Raw genomic sequence first — 12,771 nt, 5'->3', positions numbered from 1 at the left:
ATAAAATACATTTTTAATAATTTTTAGCAATAAACAGATACAGATACGTAAAAGATTATTTTTGATTAAAAAATGTTCACTTTACTGCAGTTATAAGCAACTAACCGTTTTCTCAAACGGAAGGTTAATATCTGAAAAACACTTTAAACTGTATATATTTGCCATTTTCCGAGTAGTACAGCGTTGTTTCAAGAAAATTTCATAAAATATTCGTTTTAGCTCACGGAGTCTTATACAAAGTTGAAGAATGCATCAATATATACTTAATATCTCAAAATATCAAGAGACTTGCAAATTACGGAACTTAGTAGTAGAGTTAAATTAAAATACCATTCGCGAAGAATATACTGTAATAACATTTATCAAACGCTGTAATTGTAATTTATTGCTGATAATTTGCAACGAAACAATGTATTAAAAAGAAAAATGTAAGCAATGATATCGCTGAAACCATCCTGTACACCATAGTATATCTCATTCGCCAAGCCTAGACAGTGGTGTAAATCGGAGGTATAGAAGTATATTTATTTTAATTTTAGAAACAAATATTTTTTGCCTTTTTCGGTTCCGTTTAAAGGTGTTATTTACATAATATAATTGCCAAGTACTGAACACAAGTAATGAGACTAAGAGTGAATGGAATATTAATTAAATTTTTCATTGTTTCAATAAATATTGTAATACTGATGTTCAATAAAATATGATGATTAAAGTACAAGAATTGTTTTAATTTCTTATACTTAATAAATTACAATGTAGATCTACATTTTAAACGGGTATAGAAAATATAATTTTCGTCATACTAACGCAAATTAGTATTTTTTGTGAATTTTGGTGGATTTCATTTTAAAACTATTTCACGTACCTACCTAATTTTTAATTTTAACGCGAAAATGGTAAAAATAATTATCTCAAATACGCTGAAATTTAAATAACGAAAAATTATATATTTAACCCTTGGTTAACAATACTCTATTTACATTGTTTTCCGACTCGAAAACTGAAATCCACAACTATAACTGCATACGTTTATTGGTATGATATGATGTATTATTTATAAATTTTGCAGCAGTATTAAATTTAACGCATATTCATTCAAGTATGTTATACTCGGTGTAGTCATGTATATGCTTTTACTAAGAAGTGCTAATTGTCAAACACATAATTTTTAGCAGTACTCGACTGATGAAATAACGCACGATGACCGAGATAAAATGTTGTTGATTGCTTTTGAAAAATATATTTATAAATGTTGAACAAATATCAAAATATTAAAATCGTTTTTTCAAACTGCAATAAAATGTAAAATCTATAAAATTTTATTCGTACATACATGTTTAATATAATTGTTATTAATAACAATTTGCACATAAATGTTGGGTATTCAAATGTATTAGTTATGTATAAATTAAGTGGCACGTGCTTGCGTATATAAATGGAGTTTCCGTAAATATGCAATTTGTATTCATCATGATCATTCTGATTATGAGTTACCTACAGTCGACGTTGCAAACTATGTACGCATGTGTACGAATAACCGGAATAATAATAATGTGAATCTCAATTTAAAATAACACAATATTATGTATACAGTTATTTTAAATATGCCGAGGTATTGGGTTTTCGATTGTATGGAATGGTACAGCAATATCCTCTGGAGAATTTGTTCATTTCGATAACTCTCTGTAATGCATCATGCACTTAGTATGATATAATAAAAATCATAAGCTTTGGTGAAAACAAATGAGAGTATCGAATTAAAAATGTTAAAATATCCATATGAGCTCTACAATTTATTCATAAGAATCAAATAGCAAAACAAATATCATGTCCAGTGACTACGATATTAATATATTATAATAATGACGTGATAACAATCACAATTTACAATGATGATGACTTAATAGACGGGTGTGGCATGCGTGTAATAATATAGTTGTACAATGTATAATATTGATAGAATGTAGACAATTATTCAAAAATGTTGAATATTCTTCTCTTCTTCGAATGTATACGCGTAGGAAATACGAAGACATTCGATTTACTTATGAAATATATCAATGTTTATTATCATATAAATCGAAAGCGAACCATGCGTACTATATGTTCATCGTACAAATTACAATTCAGCGGAAAACGTTGTGTACACTAATATTATAATTTATGCAAACTCAATCAATTCATCTGTCGGAACTCACGTGTAACTATGTTTCCCACACGATATAAGAATATCCAAACTAGGTTATAAATTAACATAATTTCAGCAAAAGGTATTTTATTAATTTACGATACCTATCTATATGTAGTCCATATTATATGTTTACACAAGAAATCCTATCCACTTAACTAGGGTATAACATTATGGATCGCCGCACTGCTTTGACCATTTGAACGATTAATGCACACGCAATTAAGGATAGCAATACATTTCGCTTTAATAGTATACTAGTATAGTAAATTATTTATCGTGCTTATTGATTTTTTTGTGTAGTAAGTGTAGTAGGTATATGCTGTGATAAATTACCAATAATACTAGTAATACCTTACTAATTATATCTTTTTCTTTCAAAAATATACTTAGAACTTTGCTTGGTTTTCAAATTTAAAGGTAAAACTTTTTATCGCAAATGAAAATGAATTTAATTTTAAAATAAAAAATTGTACTCATCATTCTGTTCCAAAATTAAAAATAATTAATTTTTACATTTATGTACTTATTTTGTGAAGATCAAAAACCATAACTATTCCAAATGTGAACAGAACCATAAATGGATAAATGGATGTAACAAAATTACACTATTATTGCGATTATGTAATATTAATCGTTGAACTTTCTACTTAGAAACTAATATACTATACATTTAAAAATGTATTAATAAATTCATAAATGTTAAATATTCGTGATTGAAATCAATATTCTTGTAAAACTTGTTTAAACTCTTGTTAATCTAAATTTTCCGATCGTAGGGGTTGAAAGTTTCGATTATTTACAAATGGTAAATTCAAAACTGATTACAAATATTATTGGGAATCGCAAAAAAGGTTATATGGTGGTCCCGTATAATCTACCTTTTCATCCAAAACTGTTTGGAAAGTATAAAACATCGATAAATTTACAGTCGCCTAAAACATATAATACCATCATAAATTATAGTTGTAAACATGTCAACTTGGATTTTACAATATTATCTTGCACGTTTGTTAAATCTGTTGCGTTCCTTTTACACCGATAAATAATTTATTGATCGTTGAATAAATTCACTAGTAATGTTTGTATATTTTGTTTACAATATACGTATACAGACTAAAAATTAATAATAACTTACCATTGGTCATAATATTACGTATTGATAATTAATACGTCATAATATGACCAATACTCAATTATTGAGTTATTCGACAATCATACTTGAATTTTATGAATTATCATACAATTTCGCATACTTTTTTTATATTTGTAGGTTTGCAAATATTATTAAACCATTTAAATTTAATTTTGACAAATTAATTAACTTAGATTACGCCTTTGACGTAAATTTTAGATAGTTTACTAAAAAATATTAAATACATTTTTTATTATTTTTTCAAATTTCTAATTAAAATTACTTTTAGAAGATTTAATCGATATATTTTTTCACTTGGGAGAGTAAGTAAAGTAGAGTATTATCTGTCCTCTCTCCTTCTATAAGTAGAAAATAATTACGTGTGCGGACTTCGTTTGTAATGGAGTTAGTCCGGTGAGGAGTAGTATAAAGCAACCAGAACGATGGCAGGAGAGAAAAACAATAAAATTAATTCTGCCATATGTATTTTGCATTAAACCTCCTTCGAGCTGATAACTACGCGCCTCGTAGCTTGCTGTATGACCATTGCATCTCACACTGCTTTATTAAATAAATTGACACAATTTTTATCATTTTTAATCATTTTTATCATTTATTTAGGTAAAATAATTTTCAATAACTATCTAATAAATTGTTTAGAATTTAGTCTATCATTCTCCATGCATAATTGAAATCGACGCTTTATATCTGTACGAGTGAATGCTAATATCTGTTTTTTTCAGTTCTGCACAAGCATTTTTTATTTTATTTTTGAAATTTTCAATATTTAAAGATGGAATTGAATACACTACATTTTTTAATTATCCCAACAGAGTATATTTAATTGTATGATAATTCATACAATTCTAGGACGATTGTTGAAAAATGCAATTATCTTAGTCAAAAAGTTAACTCGTTATTCAGTTAGTTTTGGTTTTATTAAACACCAAGTTGATTTAAAAAAATTTAATCTATCCAAATCTGTTGTTAAAAGTAAGATTTGCTCTTTAAAAAATTGTAAGTTGTATTCTACATGCGTACAATAAAGAAGTTTAAAACATTTAAAATTAACATTTTAAAATTGAAAAAAAAATATGTATTTCAATAGTCTATACCAACATCACTAGACAGAATTATTTAGTGTTACTTTTAAAAGAAATCACACTGTATGTATACATTTTTATGATTTAAATACCGCTCATTCAGTGACTGACCACCAATGTATAGCCAAAACTACCAAACTAATTAATTTAAAATTTCAAGGGAATATATTAATTACTAGGGTCCGGATTTATAAATGCAAATGCATTTACTTCTATAATTCACCTAAAGTAATTTTTATTAACTTGCAAATGTTCTGTTGAAAAATCGTTCATATTTCACATTGATGAAATCGATAGTACGAGTATAATCAACGGAGAGGTAATGGAATACGACGAAGTTCTAGTTTTAAATATTTAAATATTAAAAAATATTTCAAAAACTTGAAATTGATTTATATTACCTCATGCTGGTATTTGTCACATAATAATAATTTAATATACTTAATATTATATTTAATATGATAGAATAATATTTTTAAACACATATATTCAGAATTTTATAATTTTACATAATATTACGTAACACTTTTAAATACGATCTCAATGTCATAAAAAAATGTATTTTACATTTTTTTTTTAATACACTTTTTTATGCATTGCTTTATTCAAAATTGTATAGTTTTTTAAAAAATATAACTATGCGTATTTTTTTGCATTTTAATGATATAAATCTGCATAATTTATATATTTTTATTTCATATAAATTCAAGCTTTACTTATTACTAGGCTTAGGGACTTATAGCTCTAAAAAATACACAAATATGCATGCAAACATGCTACTAAGATCATTAAAATATGCATTATAATATGTATTTATATGCATTAAAAAAAAAAAAAAAAAAATGACCACGTAGTACACAAAATAAAACGTGTTCATCAGATGTAAATGTATCTTTAAACTCCGAAACAAAACTTTTTAGTCGGCTACTCGTAGACTGTTGTACTTTCGGCATTACACAATGTTACAAAATATATGCGTACGACGTTTTAAGTATGATTAGACGTTGTGTGTTTTCGAGAGGCAAAAACAACGGATAATAATCGACTGAACTGAACACTAAACAAATAATCTATTATTCTATATCGACTATTATCTTTATCGATATCCGGTTGATATCCAGCGGGTTATACGGTCGATACAGGTTTATAGTATTATTTATATTTACATAAAAATTATAACGAGATATGAGGGGTAGTTTGCAGATGGCATATTACTGGAAATACCTCTTAGTACATTTTTTTTTATCGATCAGTTCAAATATGTTATTTGTATCTATAGTTTTTAATTTTAAATAATAAAATTTGAAAAATTTGTCAAAATATGCAAAATAAGCATATGTATTTATATATATTATATGTTATATATATATTTATATATATAAATATTATATATATTTATAAGCAAAATATGCACTTTCAAATTTTAGATCTGATATCACGACACTGAGAAAAGAATTTATTTCGCACTCTGCTATACTTAACAATAATTAAAAAAAAGTAAGCAAATGCTATAAGTCCCTAAGCCTATTTATTACCATACACAGGTTCAATAAGATAGGGTTCTTCGAAAATCATATTTATAAAGGTAAAAACAGTTTTGGGCTCTAGTCTGGATGTACACATTTTTCTGTTTGTGGTTACCTAGGAAAAATATTTATTGTTGTTTTTTATATTAATTTTAATAGTTACCAATTGCGGTATACGTATATTAATTTAGAATAAAATATAAATGAATAAAACTAAATATCTTTAGATTATGCGACAATTATGCGTTTGTTACAATGAAATAGTAATTGCTTCAATGTAAAATAGTAGAATATCTCTTAGACGATGTCGGGCAATTCAACTAGTATTCCTAGGTATAAAATGCACGTATGCCATTGCTTTTTTTTTTTTTTCATGTAGCATTTGTATTCAGTGGATGCCATTATAGTTAATACGAATAACAGTGTACAATCGCGTGGGATCTTGGCTAAATATAATATAAAAGAACTCGTACGCACGGGTGACGGTGAAAATTATTTTTCACGAAACAGTCTAATAATTCGAACTCAAAATAGACTGACAAGGGGGTGGTTTATTTAATGGCAATAATAATTCATCTTCGCCAACGGTTGAATATTTTTTAAATCTAAGTAGCACGAAAAACTCGCAAGAATTGATTGTATAGTTTCATATTGTAATGATAAATACCATTCACAAATGTCTAACCATATTAATATATTATTTACTGTGCAAACTGTATTGATTATTGTGCTGTTAATATTATTTATTTATTTTTTTATTATTTTTTTTTTTAATTATATTGTTCCTTAATGCATATACAGCATTTGATGGGTCAGAGTTCATGATGCTACAGTTAACTTTGATTCGAACGTGGTAAAACGAAGAAGATTAGATACGATTAGGCAGGGACGGCGCTAGGGTAGGGCAAGTGGAAAATATGTCCAGGGCCTCGCGCTTTTGAGAATATTATCAAAGCCTCGCGTTTGACTCCAATAAAGACATTTAAAAGTAAATTTGTAATACAAAAAATATAGCAAATAAATTAGCTTCAGAAATAGATATCCCGGCTATTTTTAAGCCTTATTGTATATGAAAGAAAAAAAAGATGTTTAGTTATGAACATAATGATGAACCAATTTTAAATGAGAAAAATCGTTTTGGTATTGATTATTTTCTAGTTGTTGTTAATCAATCAATAGAATCTATTAATAAACTTTTTGAACAGTTAGAATCATATTCGAATAACTTTGGATTTTTGTATCAAATAGGTAAAGTAAAAACTATGGATGAGGTAAAAAAATATTGTAAAGACTTACATTTAGTATTATTCGATGGTGATCTGAATAATTTGGAAGGACTTAACTTTTATTCAGAGCTACTTATTTTTCGTATGATGGTTGATGACAATACAACTTAAAGCTCTTAGTATTTTTAAACAGACGAATGATTCATTTCCTAACATATCTATTGCTTTAAGAATCATGTTAACGATACCAGTTATATCAGCTTGTGTCAAAAGAAGTTTTCAAAACGTACCTGCGAAATAAATTAAGCCAAGATAAACTTTTAGACCTTACACTTATATCTATTGAAAAAGAAATATCTAACAACATTGACTACCAAAATCTTTTAAAAACTTTCGCTTCAAAAAAATCGAGAAAAAAATGTTTTTAGTAATATCCAATACCAAGAGACCAAGTATTAAGTATACTGGAATACAATTTACAAATATAATATTCAAGTGTTCGTAATATTATTATTTTTATTATTATTAAATCGACAAAAGTTTTTTAAAAAACTTCTTATTAATTTTTTTTTTTAAACAATCCTTCCTATGATAAAGATTAAATAATAATTTATATAATTTATATTTATATTTAGATTTAATAATTTTAATATAGGGCCTCGTAATAGTGTATTGTCCAGGGCCTCGCAAACCCTAGCGCCGTCCTTGCGATTAGATTATCTATACTGTAAACGTACAATATATTTATTTCCCCGGAATAATCCCCACGATCAATCCTCGGACACGTTTCGCGGAAACACAATACATTATACACACATTATATTATAATATATTACCATATATTACCACGGACGAGGAGAACCTTTCGGTTGGCGCTGTAGACATTTTATGTATTTTTGCTGGCAGAGTTCATTCCAAGAATTTTTTTTTCTTCAAAAGTTATTGTTTGTGCTGCACATAATAAACGTGAATTATTCTTATTACAATTTTCGATAAACGCGTATTAGTAAAATATATGTGATTAAAATATGATAATCATATTATAATCGTTCTTATTATTATGGTATCATTTAATATTATTTATGTTCTTCGATTATTGTTTATGCTTTACGTGATAAACCCTTATTATTATTCGTATTATAATTTGCGATAAATTAGTATTATTAAAATCGATATGATCAGAACACGATTATCAGATTATTATTATTATTATTGACCTTAATTTTATTTACATTTCTAAATTAATATGCATTTATCGGCAATGTATTTTCGGGGTGTCATGTTTTCCATCACAGAACACAAGAGACCGCCGAATACAACCACCCATCCAGTGGGATATAAAAGGTTCATTGAATCGATCACTGATGCAACAGTCAGAGTAATTCGACGTGAGTATCGATCGACTCACTCATATGAGGATATAATCATAATTATTCCGACGTTGAACTTGGTGTCAAACCGTTCGATCAGTTTTCTTCCCCGTCGGTTCGTCATCATTATTTCGCCTCGTTTAATTTTTTATTTTTTGTTTGCTATATTTTATTTGTCATTTTGACGTTTGATAATTTTACATCGTTCCTTTTTATGTATATTAATTTTCATTGTGACGTGTATGACATTCTCTCGTTTATATTTATATTATTTTGTATATATTATTACTGCGACATGCAGAAGCGTAGTGAAGTCATTTTTTTAGTGGGGCAACCAAGACTGTTTGGCCGACTAACTATTAAAATAAAAAAGGCATTACATGTGCAAAATATGTTTTGATTTAAAACTTTTAATTGTACTATATATTTTTTTTTTTTTTATTATTATTATTCAAAATAACCCATGGCATTATCGGCCATTGGGAAATTATCCTGTCTAAATATTACTTAATAATTTTGATGACACGATGAATTTGATTGTTTCATTAATTTCATAAATTCTTAAGATTTGTTAAATGATGTGGCAATATGTTCAGGAAGATTGGATTTTTTCCCGTGGAGCTCGTAGTTTAGGCATTTTATTAGTATGTGTTTGATACTCAGTAGGACTCCGCAAGTCTGGCATATTGGATGTGTCATTTTTTGTATTGCCAATTACAAATAGTCTATTAATTGGTACCTCTATTATTCTAGGCATTTTCATAGGGTGTGACGCAACATTCTATTTGATATCATGCAGTTAAGCATGATATAGAAACCAACTTGATTGCCAGTTATGATAGTATTTGACTTTAATTAATAAATGGGCATCGTTTTTGATATTATTGATTGAGTGATGAGAGATAAAAATGTTGCTTATTTGGCTTTTATAGACGATCTATAGCTCTGCCTTTTCATTTTCCTTAATACTACTGTACCCTGGAATCCTAAATTTTGTTTCTTTATTATTATTTTAAATTATGAAGTTTTGTCTTATATAAAGTTTTATAAATAACTTGGAGGGTTGAATAAGTTTTGTATATAAAATCACTGAATGAATCTGAGTAGATAATTTTAATTTATATGCTATACTCATGAATTAGATGTATTGCAAACGCTTCTGCTGTAAAAATAGAATATGAATTAGGAAGCTTAAACTTATTTACGATGTTTTTCCAAATGAAAGTCATTCCTACTCTTTCTTGGCCCTTTGAAGCGTTGGTATACATTTTTTCGTCTATATTTTTGTAGTTTAATACCAGATAAATTTGTTCATATAAATAAGGTGCTAAATACATGTTTTCTAAAACGAAGAGTTCAGTATTAATTTTAATGGAAGAGAATAATTTCCAAAGTGGGTTATGTAAATGAATTGTTAGGATTATGTTAGACATTAAAAGTTGGTTTTCGTAAAGTTATGAAAATAACCGATACTCGTTTTCACCAAAAATGTGCTTTCCCCTTTTCCATTAATGCTTGTTTCCAACTAATGAGATTGGACTATGTTTCCACCAAAATAATTTCTAGATTATTGATTCAATATAGGTTAGAAAATGGTCAAATGTAAAAATATATATTAAAAAAATTACATATGGTGTAGTTTAAATGTAATAAGTATTATATAGTTATAAAGTACAGTAAATATTATAGTTTATTTAAAAAATCGTCAAATTTAAAATGATACATTATATAATTAGTTGATATATTTTTTTAAATTGTATAATATATTTTTCACAAAATTGTACCTGAAATTCAAAAGAAAATGCTGTTTTAATAAAACAAATTAATTATTGAAACGCAATATAATGTGTTACTTTTTATTTTTTGAATTTTCAATCTCATTTGGTGGAAACAGGTAATGGTGAAAAAAGGAAATTTGGTAGAAATGTAGCTCCAGCTCTTGATTAAGGGCGAGTTGTACTATATTTTCAGTGTTCTTCATTATTTCAGTTCAAAACTTTTATTTATAGAAAAATGAAATTGATTTTTGGAAAATGAACTTACAACAAATAAAACAATGTATAAAAACAAAAAAAAAAAAAAATAATAATATTGCCATTAAATGCGTTATGGCGATCGTTGCGCAAGAAACGCAAATGGCACCAATAGGGACTTGTACTCGTATTTATTTGCTTATAACTAAAACGGCGGTCTGCGACCGTCCACACACGTACATGTCGAATATAATATTTATCATTATTAATTTAGACATCTTTAGCGATAACGTTCGATTTCCGATCCGTGATATTTTTATCCCGCACATACCAACACGACCGTCGGCCAAGGGAAAAATCCGACGGTTACACTGTTCGTGTTACGGGGGCGGTTAATGCGTTAAAGTTTGACTATGGGTCGGTTTACACCGATAGCAAAACCATCGTTGTTACGTTTGGTGAACTGCTGGGCGGGAATCTGCTACGTTGACGTTTGCCAGACGGAGACGACCCACGCGGGGGCGTATAGGCCCGTCGTCTTTCGAGGCTCGCCCGGAGAAAACTTCTCGCGTGACTGATGCGCGGTGTACGATTGTGTTTTGCAGCCAGACAACGGCCCGGGTCGAGCACGATCCGCGTGCCGCTGGGCGCCGCGGTGAACGTGACGTGCGGCCCGCCGACGGCGTTCTACTGCCGCATGTCCGGGCCGTCGGGCGAGACGTCCGCGCACGCGGGCCAGTGCCGCGTGCACATCAAGTCGGTCGGATCGCATCACCTGGACACGTGGACGTGCTGGTCGGCGACCACGGAGTCCGCGGCCGAGGTGCAGTACACGGTGCGGCTGCACGCGTACCGAGGTGAGCGCCGGAGGAACATTTTTTTTATCTATCTTATTTCAGCCAAAAAATTAACTACAGTTACACGATAGCGAAAAGTAAATTGTTTCATTAAGAACACATTAACAGTAACCGATACGTATACCAACCGAGCTAAGCTCGTATCTGGTAAACGGAGTTCTGTAAATTATAGTTCTTATTGCAGTAAGATACTTGTACAATCAATGGTACTACTCGATTAGTTATTATTCATAACATATCGTTGTCGCGTGCCGTCCCGTCGCGGCTGTATATATTAAACGACTTTCATTTTTTTTTTTTTGTCATCCAATCATCTTCCCGTCCGTGATCTTAACCATTAGGGACTGCCGCAGTACCCTACGGACGATATTATTGTTTGTGGAATAGGAAAATTAACAACGACGATTTAACAACGTTCGGTAAGATTGTAGGATAAGATTGTATTGCGCGACCGGTATGTTCGATCGATCTCATCTTTCGGGCATTTCGGTGTAAAGCGTTCCTGGTTCTGCGGCACTTGTAGCCAGGGCCGTCGAGAGGGGGGGGGGCTATTTTGCCTCAGGCACAAAATTTTGATGGGCACAACATCCGTTGCACTTTTTTGGTTAACCCCATAACCACCCCCTGGGTTGCTCCAGGCACCACTAAACTTTACGACGGTCCTACTTGTAGCGCATCAGTTCTTTCGAGAACGTCAGCGATCCCGCTCGTACACGTCCCGCGTAATAACCGCGCTTGTTTTTTGTGTTTTGTTTTGTTTTTTTTTTTTTTTTGTTTCTTTGCGAATTCTTTGTGTTTTTTTCATTCCGCCACTGTACACACAGCCGTCGTCATGTCTAGAGGGCGCTGTGACGGAAATCGGCAGCGACGAGACTCCGTCCGAGGTGCGAGTGTTCTGCAACGTGCGCGACGGAGCCAACGCGGCCACCGCGGTGGTGGACGGCGACGACCGGTCTCCACGATCCGTGTACTGCAAGCTGACGTTGCCGCGGGACGCGCAGACGCTGTCGCTGGCGTACGGCAGGGGCACCGCGAGGTACGCGTACCACGGCACGTCGTCCAACGACTGCGGAGTGTCGTTTCCGAAGCCGGTGAGACGGTCCGAGGTTGGCCGGTGGAAGTGCGCGAACGCCATGTCGGACGGCCGCGTGTACGGCGGCTTCGTCACCGTCGCGCCGCCGTCCAACGACACGAAAGGTAAACGGAACACGTGCGCTTAAAATGTATGCGCTCTGGTGCGAAATCATTTTATTGCCCTCCCCCCACCCCTCAACTAGCCGATATTCTTTACGATCTCGGACCTTCCCTTTCCGCCCTAAATCAATGAGAAAAAAATTGCCCTTTGCTTGTTCCGATGAACTTATTAAAATGCATATCCTAGCGGTTAACAGGA

The 12,771-nt window shown here is 31.0% G+C and overlaps 1 protein-coding gene across 1 annotated transcript in view; it reads left to right on the top strand.

Annotated features, from left to right (window-relative positions):
* The window catches only part of LOC112679677, a 37,062-nt gene that overhangs the window by 16,010 nt on the left and 8,281 nt on the right, over positions 1–12,771 (top strand). The window contains exons 3-4 of the mRNA XM_025549567.1: positions 11,127–11,378; positions 12,219–12,575. Coding sequence (XP_025405352.1) covers positions 11,127–11,378; positions 12,219–12,575 — 609 coding nt within the window. The remainder of the gene's footprint in view (positions 1–11,126; positions 11,379–12,218; positions 12,576–12,771) is intronic.

The sequence above is a fragment of the Sipha flava genome, unplaced genomic scaffold, assembly GCF_003268045.1.
Source record: "Sipha flava isolate LNK unplaced genomic scaffold, YSA_version1 166_pilon_pilon, whole genome shotgun sequence".
Lineage (NCBI taxonomy): Eukaryota > Metazoa > Arthropoda > Insecta > Hemiptera > Aphididae > Sipha > Sipha flava.
Note: the sequence above shows the minus strand (reverse complement) of the source record. Positions and strands in the feature narration are given on the sequence as shown.